The sequence below is a fragment of the Gorilla gorilla genome, chromosome 11, assembly GCF_029281585.2.
Source record: "Gorilla gorilla gorilla isolate KB3781 chromosome 11, NHGRI_mGorGor1-v2.1_pri, whole genome shotgun sequence".
In the NCBI taxonomy this organism is placed as follows: domain Eukaryota; kingdom Metazoa; phylum Chordata; class Mammalia; order Primates; family Hominidae; genus Gorilla; species Gorilla gorilla.
In genome coordinates this window covers 92,948,313-92,961,766 of record NC_073235.2, presented here as the reverse complement: position 1 = coordinate 92,961,766, position 13,454 = coordinate 92,948,313, and the positions used below count along the sequence as shown (strand labels likewise).

General features: G+C 38.5%; 1 protein-coding gene across 6 annotated transcripts in view; it reads left to right on the top strand.

The window, feature by feature from the left end:
• Positions 1 to 13,454, top strand: part of NEMP2 (nuclear envelope integral membrane protein 2) — a 208,083-nt gene that overhangs the window by 130,845 nt on the left and 63,784 nt on the right. For 4 of the 6 annotated variants that reach the window (XM_063695403.1, XM_063695401.1, XM_019022419.3 and 1 more), the window contains 5 exons: positions 1,001 to 1,094; positions 2,239 to 2,353; positions 3,945 to 4,170; positions 8,094 to 8,270; positions 9,320 to 11,742. In XM_063695403.1, coding sequence (XP_063551473.1) covers positions 1,001 to 1,094; positions 2,239 to 2,353; positions 3,945 to 4,170; positions 8,094 to 8,270; positions 9,320 to 9,443 — 736 coding nt within the window. In that variant the 3' untranslated portion in view covers positions 9,444 to 11,742. Of the gene's footprint in view, positions 1 to 1,000; positions 1,095 to 2,238; positions 2,354 to 3,944; positions 4,171 to 8,093; positions 8,271 to 9,319; positions 11,743 to 13,454 lie in introns of those variants that run through there. The other 2 variants (XM_063695402.1, XM_055379276.2) reach the window with 1 other exon arrangement.

The following is a 13,454-nucleotide window of genomic DNA, read 5'->3' as shown; positions in this document are numbered from 1 at the left end:
AATAGATCTGAAGATGGTATTGGAAAGGTCTTTGAAAACAGTAAAGTTATTTTTATAGTGTGATATGTATATGTTACAAAGTGCTTTCACATATTTTATGTATTAACATATTTTATTAGATCTTGATAACTATGCAAGCTCTGTATTATTGTTCTCATTTTATAGATGAGAAAAGCAACATCCTTCATCACACTACTAGTTCTTATCAGGGCTGGAGATTTGTTCCCTGGTTTTCTGGTCCACACACCTTGCTCTATTACATTAGAGCCACCTACTAGATTTATGACCGTGATACAGAAGGCTGAATATAGCAAATTTCTGACTCTTAGAGAAACATTATCATTTTCTTTTTTATTACTGACATGTTCTCATCTGAGAAACATATTATTCTGATGTTTTGCTTCTTGGAATTCTCTCATGAGAAAGAAATCTTTTTTTCAATATTTTACTTCTTAGCTTGTAGATTCTAGGTTAGTACCCAACACTCGTCAGCTATTCTTAACATTGTTCATTTTGAAGCTTTTCCTTATAGTATTACCAAGTGTGTTTAATGTCATCCATGAACTTTATAAACCAGATGATGCATACATAGCATGAAGAATAAAGCCTGGACTCTGACGAGCTGGGCTGTAATCCCAAATCCTCCACTGAGCAGATACTGACTTAGGGAAGATTTTTTAACTTTTTGGTGCCTTAATTTTCTCCTTTCTAAAACCTGGAAAAGTGCCTGCTACATGATAGGTGTTCAGTAATTATTGTCTGATCAGATCCTGAATATGAAAAATACCTCAGACATTCTGTTTTGAGTTAGTGGCAAGCAACTTACCATAAATTTCAAGTACCCATTTTGTTTTTTAAGAGTATAGGATGTAATGAGAGCTGCCATCTGAGTTTTTTGTTCTTAGTGTTATTTATGACTGATGTTGCCAGGTTAAACAGGTTTTTCATACTCAAAGTGCTGTTTGGCATTTAAATGGCTTTTATCTGCTTATCTTGACAGAAGCCCTACTTTCTATTACTCCTCGGGAACTGTGCTAGGTGTTCTAATGACATTAGTCTTTGTCTTGCTGTTGGTGAAAAGATTCATTCCGAAGGTAGGCATACTATGTGAAAATGAGTAAAAAATGGAAATCATGATCTTACAGACATGAAAAATTAATCAAAATGAATTCACATTATGATAGGTTCTAATTTAAACTATGTTTCTTCATTATGTAAACTGGCTCTAAAATGTATCTTTTTCTGGAGTTCCTGATTTTATTTATTACTATATGTAGGCTTAGCTGAGTATTAAGTTTTCATGATACTTTTTTTGAGACCCCTTTGCTTTCTCGGTAATGTGTTTTTCTTGAGTGATAGGAAGCTATTTCTATATTGAGTGAAAATTTCTATTATCTTTATAGAGCTGGGAATCTCATGATGCTGAACCATTGGGGCCTTGAATAACAGCACTGCTACATCTGGGAATTTCTTTATTATTATTAGTTCCCCAACCCACCTTCTTTTTTTTTTTTTTTTTTTTTTTTTTGAGACACAGTCTTGCTCTGTTGCCCAGGCTGGAATTTAGTGGCATGATCTTGGCTCACTGCAACCTCTGCCTCCTGGGTTCAAGTGATCCTCCCGCCTCAGCCTGCCCAGTAGCTGGGACTACGGGCACACACCACCATGCCCAGCTAATTTTTGTATTTTTTGTAGAGACAGAATTTCACCATGTTGCCCAGGCTGGTCTTGAACTCCTGAGCTCCAGCGATCTGCCTGCCTTGGCCTCCCAAAGTGCTGCAAATACAGGCGTGAGCCACCGTGCCCGGCTACACCTTCAATAAAATAACACACTGAACTTAGTTGAGGATAAATAAATAATTCATGTTGGTGGTGTTGCAGTTACATTGATTAAAGTTTGCAACAGCAGCATTATTTTAAGATAAATTTATTCTTTATAACAGTGCTTATAACTCCAACTTCAGTGTACGTGCAAGCTAGATGGGAATCTTGTTGAAATGCAGGTTCTGATTTAGCAGTCTGCAGTGGGGCCTAGGACTCTGCCATCCCAGCAAGCTGCATGTGATGTTGGTGTTGCTGATTTGTGGACCACACCTTAAGACCCTACGGAGTTTCTTAAATTGACTTCAAATCAGTTTGATGTAGGAGTTTCTAATACAAAAGGTTTATTTGTTTGCTTTTATTTTTATGAGAGTGAATGAACCAAAAAATGTGTCATTTATTTTCTTCCACACACAGTATAGCACCTTTTGGGCTCTAATGGTTGGTTGTTGGTTTGCCTCAGTTTATATTGTATGCCAGTTGATGGAAGATCTGAAGTGGCTGTGGTATGAAAACAGGATATATGTATTAGGTAGGTAAATAGAAAAACAATATGCTCTGTGATTGGTAAAACTGAGATGTACAACTAGAGGCCTTCTTTTGATAGATGTTTCTCTCCAACATCTAAATTTTCATTTTGAACTAACGAAAGGTGCTACTAAAAATAATATTTGTTTATCTTATTCCCATTGTTGTTGATTTCAGTTCATTTAGATCTCATTTTAGATGATTTCCCTATGACATGTTTCTTAGTTTTCTGTAGTAATGATCAAAAGAGGAAAAAAAAAGTGTTTGTCCCTTTTGAATGCACATGCTTCTGAATTGTGGTTAAGCTCTAACCACATCTAACTGGTAATGTAAAAGCTTCTCTGAAAGGTGGCTGTTTCTTTCTTTCCCTTAAGTATTCATTAGGAAAGGTGAGAAATCCTAACTATAAATTACTAATGAAAACTTGACTTTTCAGAAACACAGAGGCTAAGAAACCATTTATTTTCCTTGTTTTACATTACAAAATAAATGTTTTTATTGTTTATTTTAACTAGAAAATAATGGACAATGAGAGAATCAATTTTCTCCTAACCTTTAGCACCAAATTTCTCACATAAGTTCACTTCCCTCAAAACAAAAGCAATTAAGTTGTTTTACTTGAAAATTGTATATTTTTAGCTCGTTCTTCTTTTTGTGCTACTTTTAAATTACAGATATCATGGTATGCTCCCCTGAATACTGCACTATTCATCTCTGAAAAACAAGAGGCTTTTCCTATATAATCAGTTAATTATTATCTGAAAAATAATTACATAAAATCATCTATTACCCAGGCCATGAAAAAATTTCCCATTCTTGATGGCTTATATAAACTAGGATATGGTCCAGAACCACATTTAGTATCTGTTTTGTCCTGTAAATTGCTTTTAATCCGTAGCAGTTCTTTTTTCATCATAGTGATATGCTAAAGAAACCAAGCTTGTCCTGTAGAATGTCCACCTTCTAGATTTATCTGATGACCCCTTTATGGTAGAATTTAACATATTCTTCTCTTCTGCGTATTTTCTGTAAACTGGAAATTAGACCTCAAGGCTTGGTTAGATATAAATTAAACACTTAAGATAGAATACCTAAGAGGTGATGGGCACTTCACCTTGGATCATACCCAGAGACACAGAATAGCTTATAGTCTCACCATCGTAATGATGAGACTGAACATTGGATTCAGAGGGTGACTCCCTCCACTGTAAAATTACCTTTTCCTTTTATGACAAGAAGGTAAAAATAAAAAATAGGGTTTGTAGCCAATGGTGACATACAACTATGACTTCTTCCTGACCAAAGTAACCATGATAACATTTTAGTCCAGCGAGGGTGCTGGACTAAAACACAGACATACTTATGTATCATCATAATAATGAGTGTACAGCCCAAATTATTGCGAAAGTCAGCCTAGTATCTCATATGGAAGGAATAACACCCTATGTGCGTTTTTCAACCTTACTTTATGGGGTAAAAAACACAAAAATTAAGGTTCTCTAATAGTTTTTACCTTTAAGTCAAGGCTCTGCCAGGTTTTTCACATACTGTCTCAAATTCAAATTTATATTATTTTACCTCTTCCACTTTTCCAGGCTATGTCTTGATAGTTGGATTTTTCAGCTTTGTTGTTTGTTACAAGCATGGGCCCCTTGCAGACGACAGGAGCAGAAGTCTTCTGATGTGGATGCTGCGACTCCTCTCCCTGGTTCTGGTCTATGCTGGTGTGGCCGTGCCTCAGTTTGCCTATGCAGCCATAATCCTCCTCATGTCCTCCTGGAGTCTGCACTACCCACTGAGAGCATGCAGTTATATGAGGTGGTATGTATCATTTTTTTTCCCCCAGCAAATTTGACATTTTGAGCTCTAGTTTTATTATTTGGGAGAGTGTTTGCACACATCATGTTAATCTCATAATTACATCTGGAGATTTCATTCTGAGCAAGATTGGGGGTGTAGGGGTAGAGAGCTCCAAGCATCTGATCCCATCTTCATGGCTAGTCTTCATTAATCGTTCAGAGCTGTACCACCAATTACCAGGTAATTAGAGCTCACTCAGAATTCACTAGTCAATGGCAGAAGTACTTGGACTCTGGGTTACCTAAAATATCTTCTTTTATTCAACATTTTCTTTAATTAGAGTCAAAGACTGCTTTAGTGGTATCAGCTGTGCTTATGAGATACGAATTAGGAAACAGAAATGAATCATAAATGACCGAAAGGTATTATCTGTATTTAGGACTTTCTTTTCTCTTAGGTTTTTAGTTAAGGCTTACGGCCTTTGAAGTATAAAAAGAAAAATGAAGTAACCTCTATTGTGACAGCTTTGTTATGTTTCTCCTCAGTCATTGAGTCTGAGCAGCTGTTTTCATGTCAGGTGCACAGATGGAGATGGTTCTTGCCCTTGAGGTATACTTGCTAGACATAGGCATACATTTCTATCTCTTTTAAGTATTAAAATGGAGACTTGCCCAGGAACTAAGGGTATATAGAGAAAGCCAGGAGAGCTTTCCTGGAGGAGATATTACTACGCTGAATCTTAAAGAATGAATAAAAAATAACCACATGAATAAACGCGGAGGGCTTTCCTGATGGAGAGAAAGCCCAGTTTGGTACCATCAGGAGGTAGGCAGTGCTGTCAGTGCAGCAAGCAAGGTGGGCATGGGCCAGATGCATGGCAGCCATGCTAAGCAATCTAGTCCAGTCCTGTACACAGTGGGGTTTAACCATGAGACATTTTAGTTGGTCCACTCTGACTGCTGCCTCTACAGCAGTTATCAAACCAGTGGCTCAGGACCCAGGCAGATACTATGGTGAGTGATGCTGAGCAGGGGTAAGGCAGCAGTAACCAGGAGGACTGTGGGAAACTCTGCAAAGCAACCTCATTGAAAATGGGGCTGTTACCACTCAGCTTGAGCTGATTGCTCTTGTGTGAGAATATGAGTCCTGTATTGCCAGATCTGCTGGTTTTCTAGAAAAATTGGAAATGGGAATTATGATTAGAATGTGAAATCTCAGGACTTTTAAATGTTGGCATTTAAAAGTAAAAATAATTAAAAATAAAAATACATTGAACAAACAAAAAATCACACCAGAGACCATAAATACTCATTGGCTGGTGGGATGTGGCCCATCTGTCTTCTGACACAGCAGGTGGATATAAAGGGGAGGCCCCTGTGGCAGGAGAACAGTTATCAGACATCACAGTGGTCCAGGCGAGAGATGATGAGGGCCTAGGGTAGGACCATGAGACCAAGGCTAGAAGAGGGAGTGAATAAATGTTCAAGAGGTAAAATTGGCTGTGAGGAAGGACACTATGGTGACTGGTAGTTTATGGAACTGGTGACTGTGTGTGTGTGTGGCAATATCACAGGGTTAAAATTGCACCATTGACAGGACAGGGAGCCCGCACAGAAGATGCTGGCGGGGCTGAAAGGCAGCAGGGCAGGGTTGGAGGGTTGATGCTGACTGGGTCTCTCTTTGCCCCATCTGTCCGAGGCAAACAGTGACTCGGAACACCAGAGGTCTTTTGTCAGTGAGGCTGGTCCCCCAACATCTTCCAGGTCCCTGGCCCTTTGCCAGGCTTGTGGCCTGAGGAACTCAGGATAGAGTTCCTTCTTCCTTCCCTTTAACCATCCAGCTCCCTGCCAAGAGCAGAGTGTGTTCTGCACAGTGGTTCTTTTGTGCACTAGCTGTGTTCTATAATAATCAAAATATACTATAACTTCCTCAACTTAAAATTTTGCTAGTGAATAATTATATAAAGAATTAGGGAATGAAACAGGAACTTATAGGTTAAATAACACACCAGAGAAATAATACCTTTATTTTGTATAGTACTTTCTAGTTGCAAAGAGCTGTTTACTTATATTTTAATAGTATATGGTAACTACTCTTTTGATTATCCTTATTGAACACCTACTATAGGCCACTTACAGTGCTAAGAACCCTACACAAAATATCTCATTTAACCTGTACAGTGACCTATGAAGTAGATGAGGGAGATATTATTGCTTTCATTTTTATTTTTTTCATATGAGCAAAGTGAGGCTCTGAACTGTTAAGGAATTCCCCAAGTTGATATAGTGAATAAACCTCAAAGCCAGGACTATGTCCAGGTCTTCTGGCTCAGCATCCAGGGTTTTTCCGTCAGGGAAACCATGCACAGGTATTCAGAAAAGCAGAAGGAAATTATATCACTGTTTCCTTGATCTAGCTCATCAACTATAAGATCTTTAAAAGATAATAGATTTATCAGTCCCAACCCTCAAGAAAAAATATATATTTAAATATATATTATATAAATATAATATCCTAATAATTCTGATGCTCATTTATATTTGGAAATCTCTGGTTAAATTTAAAACCACCTCAAAATATTTTTAAAAACTCATTATAAATAAAACAAATGTTTTAGGCCGGGCACAGTGGCTCATGCCTGTAATCCCAGCAGTTTGGGAGGCTGAGGTGGATGGATCATGAGGTCAAGAGTTTGAGACCAGCCTGACCAACATGGTGAAACCCCGTCTCTACTAAAAAATACACAGATTAGCCGGGCGTGGTGGCGTGCGTCTGTAATCCCAGCTACTCAGGAGGGTGAGGCAGGAGAATTGCTTGAATCCCAGAGGCGGACGTTGCAGTGAGCTGAGATTGCGCCACAGCACTCCAGCCTGGGCAACAGAGCGAGACTGGCTCAAAAAAAAAAAAAAAAAAATGTAATTTAATTTAAAAAATAAATAAAATAAAACAAATGTTTTAAAAACCTTATTATTGTTACTACTTTTATGAGAGTCTTAGATTCCTAAATTTTTAGATTCCTACATTTTATGAGATTTAGGATTTTCTTGGTTGGAAAAAGAAAGTTCTAATCATGATCCACTCGTCATGTAATAAAGGAAAAATTACTATAAATTTAGTACAATATTTGCTCTTTCTCTCTAGGATTAGAATCACCACCACTAGGTGGAAGTGATATCCCACAAATCCTCCCAGGTTCTTGGTGTGGAGAGTAAATGGTCAATGTTCTAGAGAGTCTGCATAAAAGGACATCTCAAAAGCTTGCTTCTATTAGTGCCCAAGAAAATCAACAGGCCAAGCATAAAAAAAAAACAAAAAAAAAAACAAGCTTTTAATTGCCTCTGTGATTAGAAATCACCAAGGAAGAAAAATACAATTAACGTCTGTATCAGAAATTGATTCTCAAATGCCTTAGGACATTATTTATGATAGTCCAGGAAATGGGGAAATACACTATTAGGCCCAAACTACATGTTCTCTATACCTCAGTCATGATAACAGCAATAAAAAAGTATAGATATGATATAGAGGAAGTTAAGAAGTATTATTACTGTTACCATCTAAGAAATGTATTTTTGTAAATCTTTTTTTTTTTTTTTTTTTTGAGACAGAGTCTCCCTCTGTCGCCCAGGCTGGAGTGCAGTGGCGCGATCTCGGCTTACTGCAACCTCTGCCTCCTGGGTTCATGCCATTCTCCTGCCTCAGCCTCCCAAGTAGCTGGGACTACAGGCGCCCACCACCATGCTCGGCTAATTTTTTATATTTTTAGTAGAGACAGGGTTTCACCTTGTTAGCCAGGATCGTCTCAATCTCCTGACCTCGTGATCCGCCTGCCTAGGCCTCCCAAAATGCTGGATTACAGGCGTGAGCCACCAAGCCTGGCCTATTTTTGTAAATCTTAAGGATTGAATTAGGAAGTAATCCTGCAACCACATGCCATGTTTTAGGAAAATGAAGCAGTGGTTTACATCAAAAGAGCTGGTGGTGAAGTATCTTACGGAAGACGAGTACAGGGAGCAAGCTGATGCTGAAACGAACAGCGCTCTGGAGGAGCTGCGCCGGGCCTGCCGAAAACCCGACTTTCCCTCATGGCTGGTCGTCTCCAGACTCCACACTCCTAGCAAGTAAGTCCCGCTCTGCTGCTCGGACCATAGTTTAGTTCAGAATGATTTAAAAAATAATATGATGGTTTGGTACAGGCACTTCAGGGTAGAAATAGACTGTTTGCCTGGATAACAGATGATGTGGAAGTTGTCAGAGGTCCCTTTTCTCAGTACTGTGACTTTGCACAGTAGAACTGCTGATGTCAGAATAAATATTTATCTGATGTTTTATAGGGAAGGCTATAAAGATAACTTCCCTATGCGAAGGGAAGGTGGAATAGGATGTGTGACCTGCTTCTCATCCTGTTGGTGGGGAAAATCTTTTTTGTTTTGTTTTGTTTTAGATGGAGTCTTGCTCTGTCACCCAGGCTGGAGTGCAATGGTGCAATCTCAGCTCACTGCAACCTCCGCCTCCCAGGTTCAAGCGATTCTCCTGCCTCAGCCATTTGAGTAGCTGGGATTACAAGGCGCGGGCGCCACCATGCCCGGCTAATTTTTGCATTTTCAGTAGAGATGGGTTTTCACCATGTTGGTCAGGCTGGTCTCTAACTCCTGACCTCGTGATCTGCCTGCCTTGGCCTCCCAAAGTGCTGGGATTACAGGCATGAGCCACCGCACCCAGCTGGAAAATCATTTTTAAAGTTCACTAAGAAAGACGTCTGTCCCAACATTTTTCCTTATTGCTTTCTCTTCCTCATAACTTTATCCAAATAACAGTGCCCTCAAATTAAAGGTGGAAGGGGGAAAGTATTTGACACAAAATAATGAATAATAATAAATTCAAACTAATAAAAAATAGAGACAAGAAGGAATTAGAAAACAGGAGTGAGTACATTTGGCTTACTTAGTGCTTATACATCTGCCCTAATTCTCTGCCCTTTCCATGAACAGCTGTCTTTAGAGGGATCACATAAGCCATTCCCATTTTTACACCCACTGTGTAAATGCCACTCTGTATTGATGCAAAGTCAAATTTAATTAAAGGGGATAAATAGCAAGGGAACATGTTATCTTTCAAATAAACCTTCCTGAGATAACATTAACTTTATTTAAAACAAAAAACTTATTAGATTTGCAGACTTTGTTCTTGGAGGAAGCCACTTGTCACCTGAAGAAATCAGTCTGCATGAAGAGCAGTATGGCCTTGGGGGTGCCTTCTTGGAAGAGCAGCTCTTTAACCCGAGTACTGCCTGACATGCGACCTTCAAGTTGACTTCATTCTGGACAAGGAAGTGGGCAAAGGGCAGGGATTCTATTAAAGTTAGGCAGAACTGTTCTAGTGAACAGTGGCAAAAACATTTGCTGTGGAGAAAAACAAGTCATTCTGGAAAGGAAAACCAACCCATTTTGAAGATAACTTAGCATTCTTGGTGACTTCTGCTACTTATTGTACTGTAGGTGGATACCAAAATTCTGTGACAGCCACTACCACTTACCTTGAATGAAGGCTTTCATTAGGAACAGGGGAATGGCGTTGTTCTTAAGGGGCTAGTAAGCATGAACAGGTGCTTTGTCGACACCAGGGCACTAAATCTGCTCTCAATCCCCTGAACCTGTGTCAGAAGACTCTGCAATACTCTTCCTATAGTTCGTCAGTATAAGTCCTTAAAGAGACCTGAGACATGCTGGACCAGTGTTTTCCAAAGTACAGCTCACAGGCTACTACCAAGTGTTGGTCAAAAAGGTATTCTGAGGTCAACTAAGATTGATATAAAGTTAAACTAATGTATTTCAGTATCTCTCAGAGGCATTCATAATGCTCATGTGCACTGTGAATCTCCCAAAGGGGAGAAATTGTGTGCTGCAGTTTCTTGCTTAATTTGGTCACAGAACTCTTTTTCATGAGATTAATATTCCTTGGAACACATGTTTGGAAAATGCTAATGGTGGTGGAACTGAGCTCTTGAGAGGTTAAATAACTTGTGCAAGACCACATTGAGATGCAGCACTGGTAGAAATCCAGCCCTGATGTATCCTTTGACTCAGGTAGACAAGATCTTCAGGTGCAAGCTTAGGAGCCATCTCCCTACAGCCATGGGCCTCACAATGTTGGTGGCTTTACTTTTTGTTTTTCAATAATGGCCAACTTGCGATTTAACTGTGATAAAGGGAAATGTTTCTGAAGACATTTTAAAGTTTTTTATACATACGTAAGATTTTTATATACGTACGTAAGGATTAGATACTATGATTACTTTTTTTGTATTTTGAAATTGAAGGCACTTAAGCTCTTGTGACATTTTGAATTGACTGATCCATTTAAAAAATTGTTTAGCTATAGGTGTTTGTAACAATTTCTTATAAAATGATTTTTTTTCTTGATTCATGATATTAAACTCCAGATTGAAATGCGGGGCTGTGAGCTTTGACCCTGAGGAAAGAAGGCCAAAACATAGATCTGAGGAAAGATTTGAACATGGCAAGACAATCTCAGGGTTAAGATGTTGCTAAGTTGATTCTGAGAATCAAAATCAGGCTTTTTTTCCTGTGATGGGATCATAAAAATAATCTTTTTATCAGGACAAAGGTTATGGGGGAAGGATAGACAGACTTTTGGCACTGCTGCTTTCCTGAGCCAAATTAAGTAGTTTTTCTAAATCATGAAAAAAGAGCATGACTATCCATCTGGAACTTTCTAGATTGATTTGCAAATGATAGTTCCTCTTTGAAGTATTTACAGGTCTGTTTTTGCCAGACATCTTTTCATACTGGGAACTTTTTTTTTTTGTAATATCCACTAAAGTTAATCTGCCTTTATATAGACTTGGATTTTTAAAAAAACCAAAGGATATATTTCCCATTCAGATTTATGGTAACTATTTTATGAGTAAATAGAAGTTTGAACATTTTTCTTATGGTTTAATCTGTTTTTTTAAATTATATTTATTGGTGATATAAATGTATCAGATATATCAGTGCCTGTGCTCACCAAGTTCGTCTCCTAAGAGGCAGTTTGTGTGCTACAACGTATGTGTATGAGTAAATAACACATGAACAATCTGCTGGGGCTGCCAGGTACATCCCAGCCAGGACAGCCGCTGGGCCAGGGGGAAGAGGTACTGCTGAGGGAAGGGAGCAGCTCTTCATGGGCAGCTAGCCAGGTGTAACCATCACAGTAAAAACAGCCAAAGAGAGAACAACAACAGCAGTCCTTGAGGATATTGTTTTCCATGTTTATTTTTAGAGGAAATCATAGGTTTGTCAGTTTCTGCTTTGTGACTACTGTGAGAAGCTAAACAATTAGAAGCATTACTTGTGATATTTTTAGTGTATTTATGTTGTTTTCATTTGATTTGGGGGTGTATTATAGTACTGATCACAATTCTAATCCCCATCAAGCAATGTACAGATAACTCTTCCAAGAAATGTTTCCCTCCTTTCTTTCCTCCCTTCCCTTCTCTTTCTCCCTCACCTCCTCTCTCCTCTCCTCCTCCCTTTTTAAAGGCCTTTGAACAGTTTAAACGACCACTCAATAAAATGGCTCTGCCCTTCACAGGTGGTTGGAAGTTGGCTTTGTGCTTCACACACCATAGGTGTATAATTATGGAGCCTAACAGATCCCTTTGTTATTTTACTGCTTATGCTTGGTGCCTACAAAAGCTTACTGTTGTTAGCAAGTTGGACTCTTTGACACCAGATATGTGGGTGAGATATAGTGTAGGTGGCTATGCTTAAACAATCGTATCATTCAAGTGTTATTTTTAAAAGGTTTTAAAACACATTTTACATATCACAAAAAATGCTTTGTGAATTAGTTGTATGGTTTGCCAGTAATACCTAGGGCTGAATTACAGGGGAATGTCCATCTGACATGAAGGACAATATTTCAATTTATGACTTTTTTAAAAAATCCGGAATTTCATATATTTAGATTTTAAGAGGGTTTGGAATAGATGATGGATTACATAAAAATATCTAAATATGTGGAGGAATTAAGATCCTGAAATGATGTCAACTAAAGAAATGCTCTCTTACATTATTCTATGTGTGATTGTTTCCCAGAGTGAGAGATGTACAATTTTATAAATTAGCTTTTCTTGTCCAACTGAAAGCAAGATAGACAACATAATGGATGTGGAAGTTTGAAGACACCTGCAGGAAGACAGAGAGGTACTTCTAGGTGACAACAGGAGCAAGCTGCCTTCTGAGAGAGCCTGCTGGGTGGCATGACATTGAAGAGTGATCTATTTGGGTGTGACTGTTAGCCTTATTGACTTAGAACCCTGCTTTTTGTTATTGCACCATAAGACCTGTCTCTTGTTAGTCAATTCATATAGTTGGTACAGGTAGTGATTCACAACCAAAAATATAACTAGCATAAGGATAAACCACTTGACTTGATATGACCAGCAGATTCTCTCTCAGAAGACAGATTTACAAGGGGTCAAATTATAATAAGGTGGCTACTTGGTGAACTGAAACAAAACAAAGGGAGCTTGTTATATAATTCACATGGTTAATGTCATGAGGCCAAAGAGTTTGATGCAGATGCAAGGCCAAAGAGTTTGATGCAGATGCCACCCCCACCCCAGTGGGGCTAGCCTTGTTAATGGGATGAGATACCAGGTCTGTTGACAAAAACCACCCCTTCCTTTATGCAGGTCCTGCCAACTTTTTCCTCTCTGTGAATGCTGTTTTTCTAATCTTCATTATTGACCAACATCCCACCCCCTCTGATGGGCATATTTTTACTCAGATGTGTTAAAATCTTTAGTCTTTCTCTGGCCTAGGAGTTGGATTATCTTTTAAAGGTAACTGTATTTTTTTTGTTATGATCCCTGAATGTGAAACCTTAATAGGTCACCAGAGATTTGAAATGAATACTATACTTATCTAATATAAATCTTGGAAGATACAGTTAGTGGGTAGCTTCTCTATTATTTAAATAATTTGAGGCATCTGTTTTTTTAGATTTGGTCGTTTTTCCAAAAAAGACTGATTGAAAAGAGAAAGGGAAAGAATACCAACATTGACTAGAGATCCATCAGGCACTATATGAGGCACCTTCAATACCTCTTAATTTGCACCTCATGACCACTCTGTGATATGTTTTGGTATTTTCATTTTACAGATGAGGAAAGACGCAGAGAAGGTAGGAGAAAGTTACTGAAGGACACATATAGCTAAAGTGGTAGAATCAGAATTCACGCCCCCATATGTCTGCTTCCAGGGCTCATATTCTACTTCCTTTATTACCATCTTTTT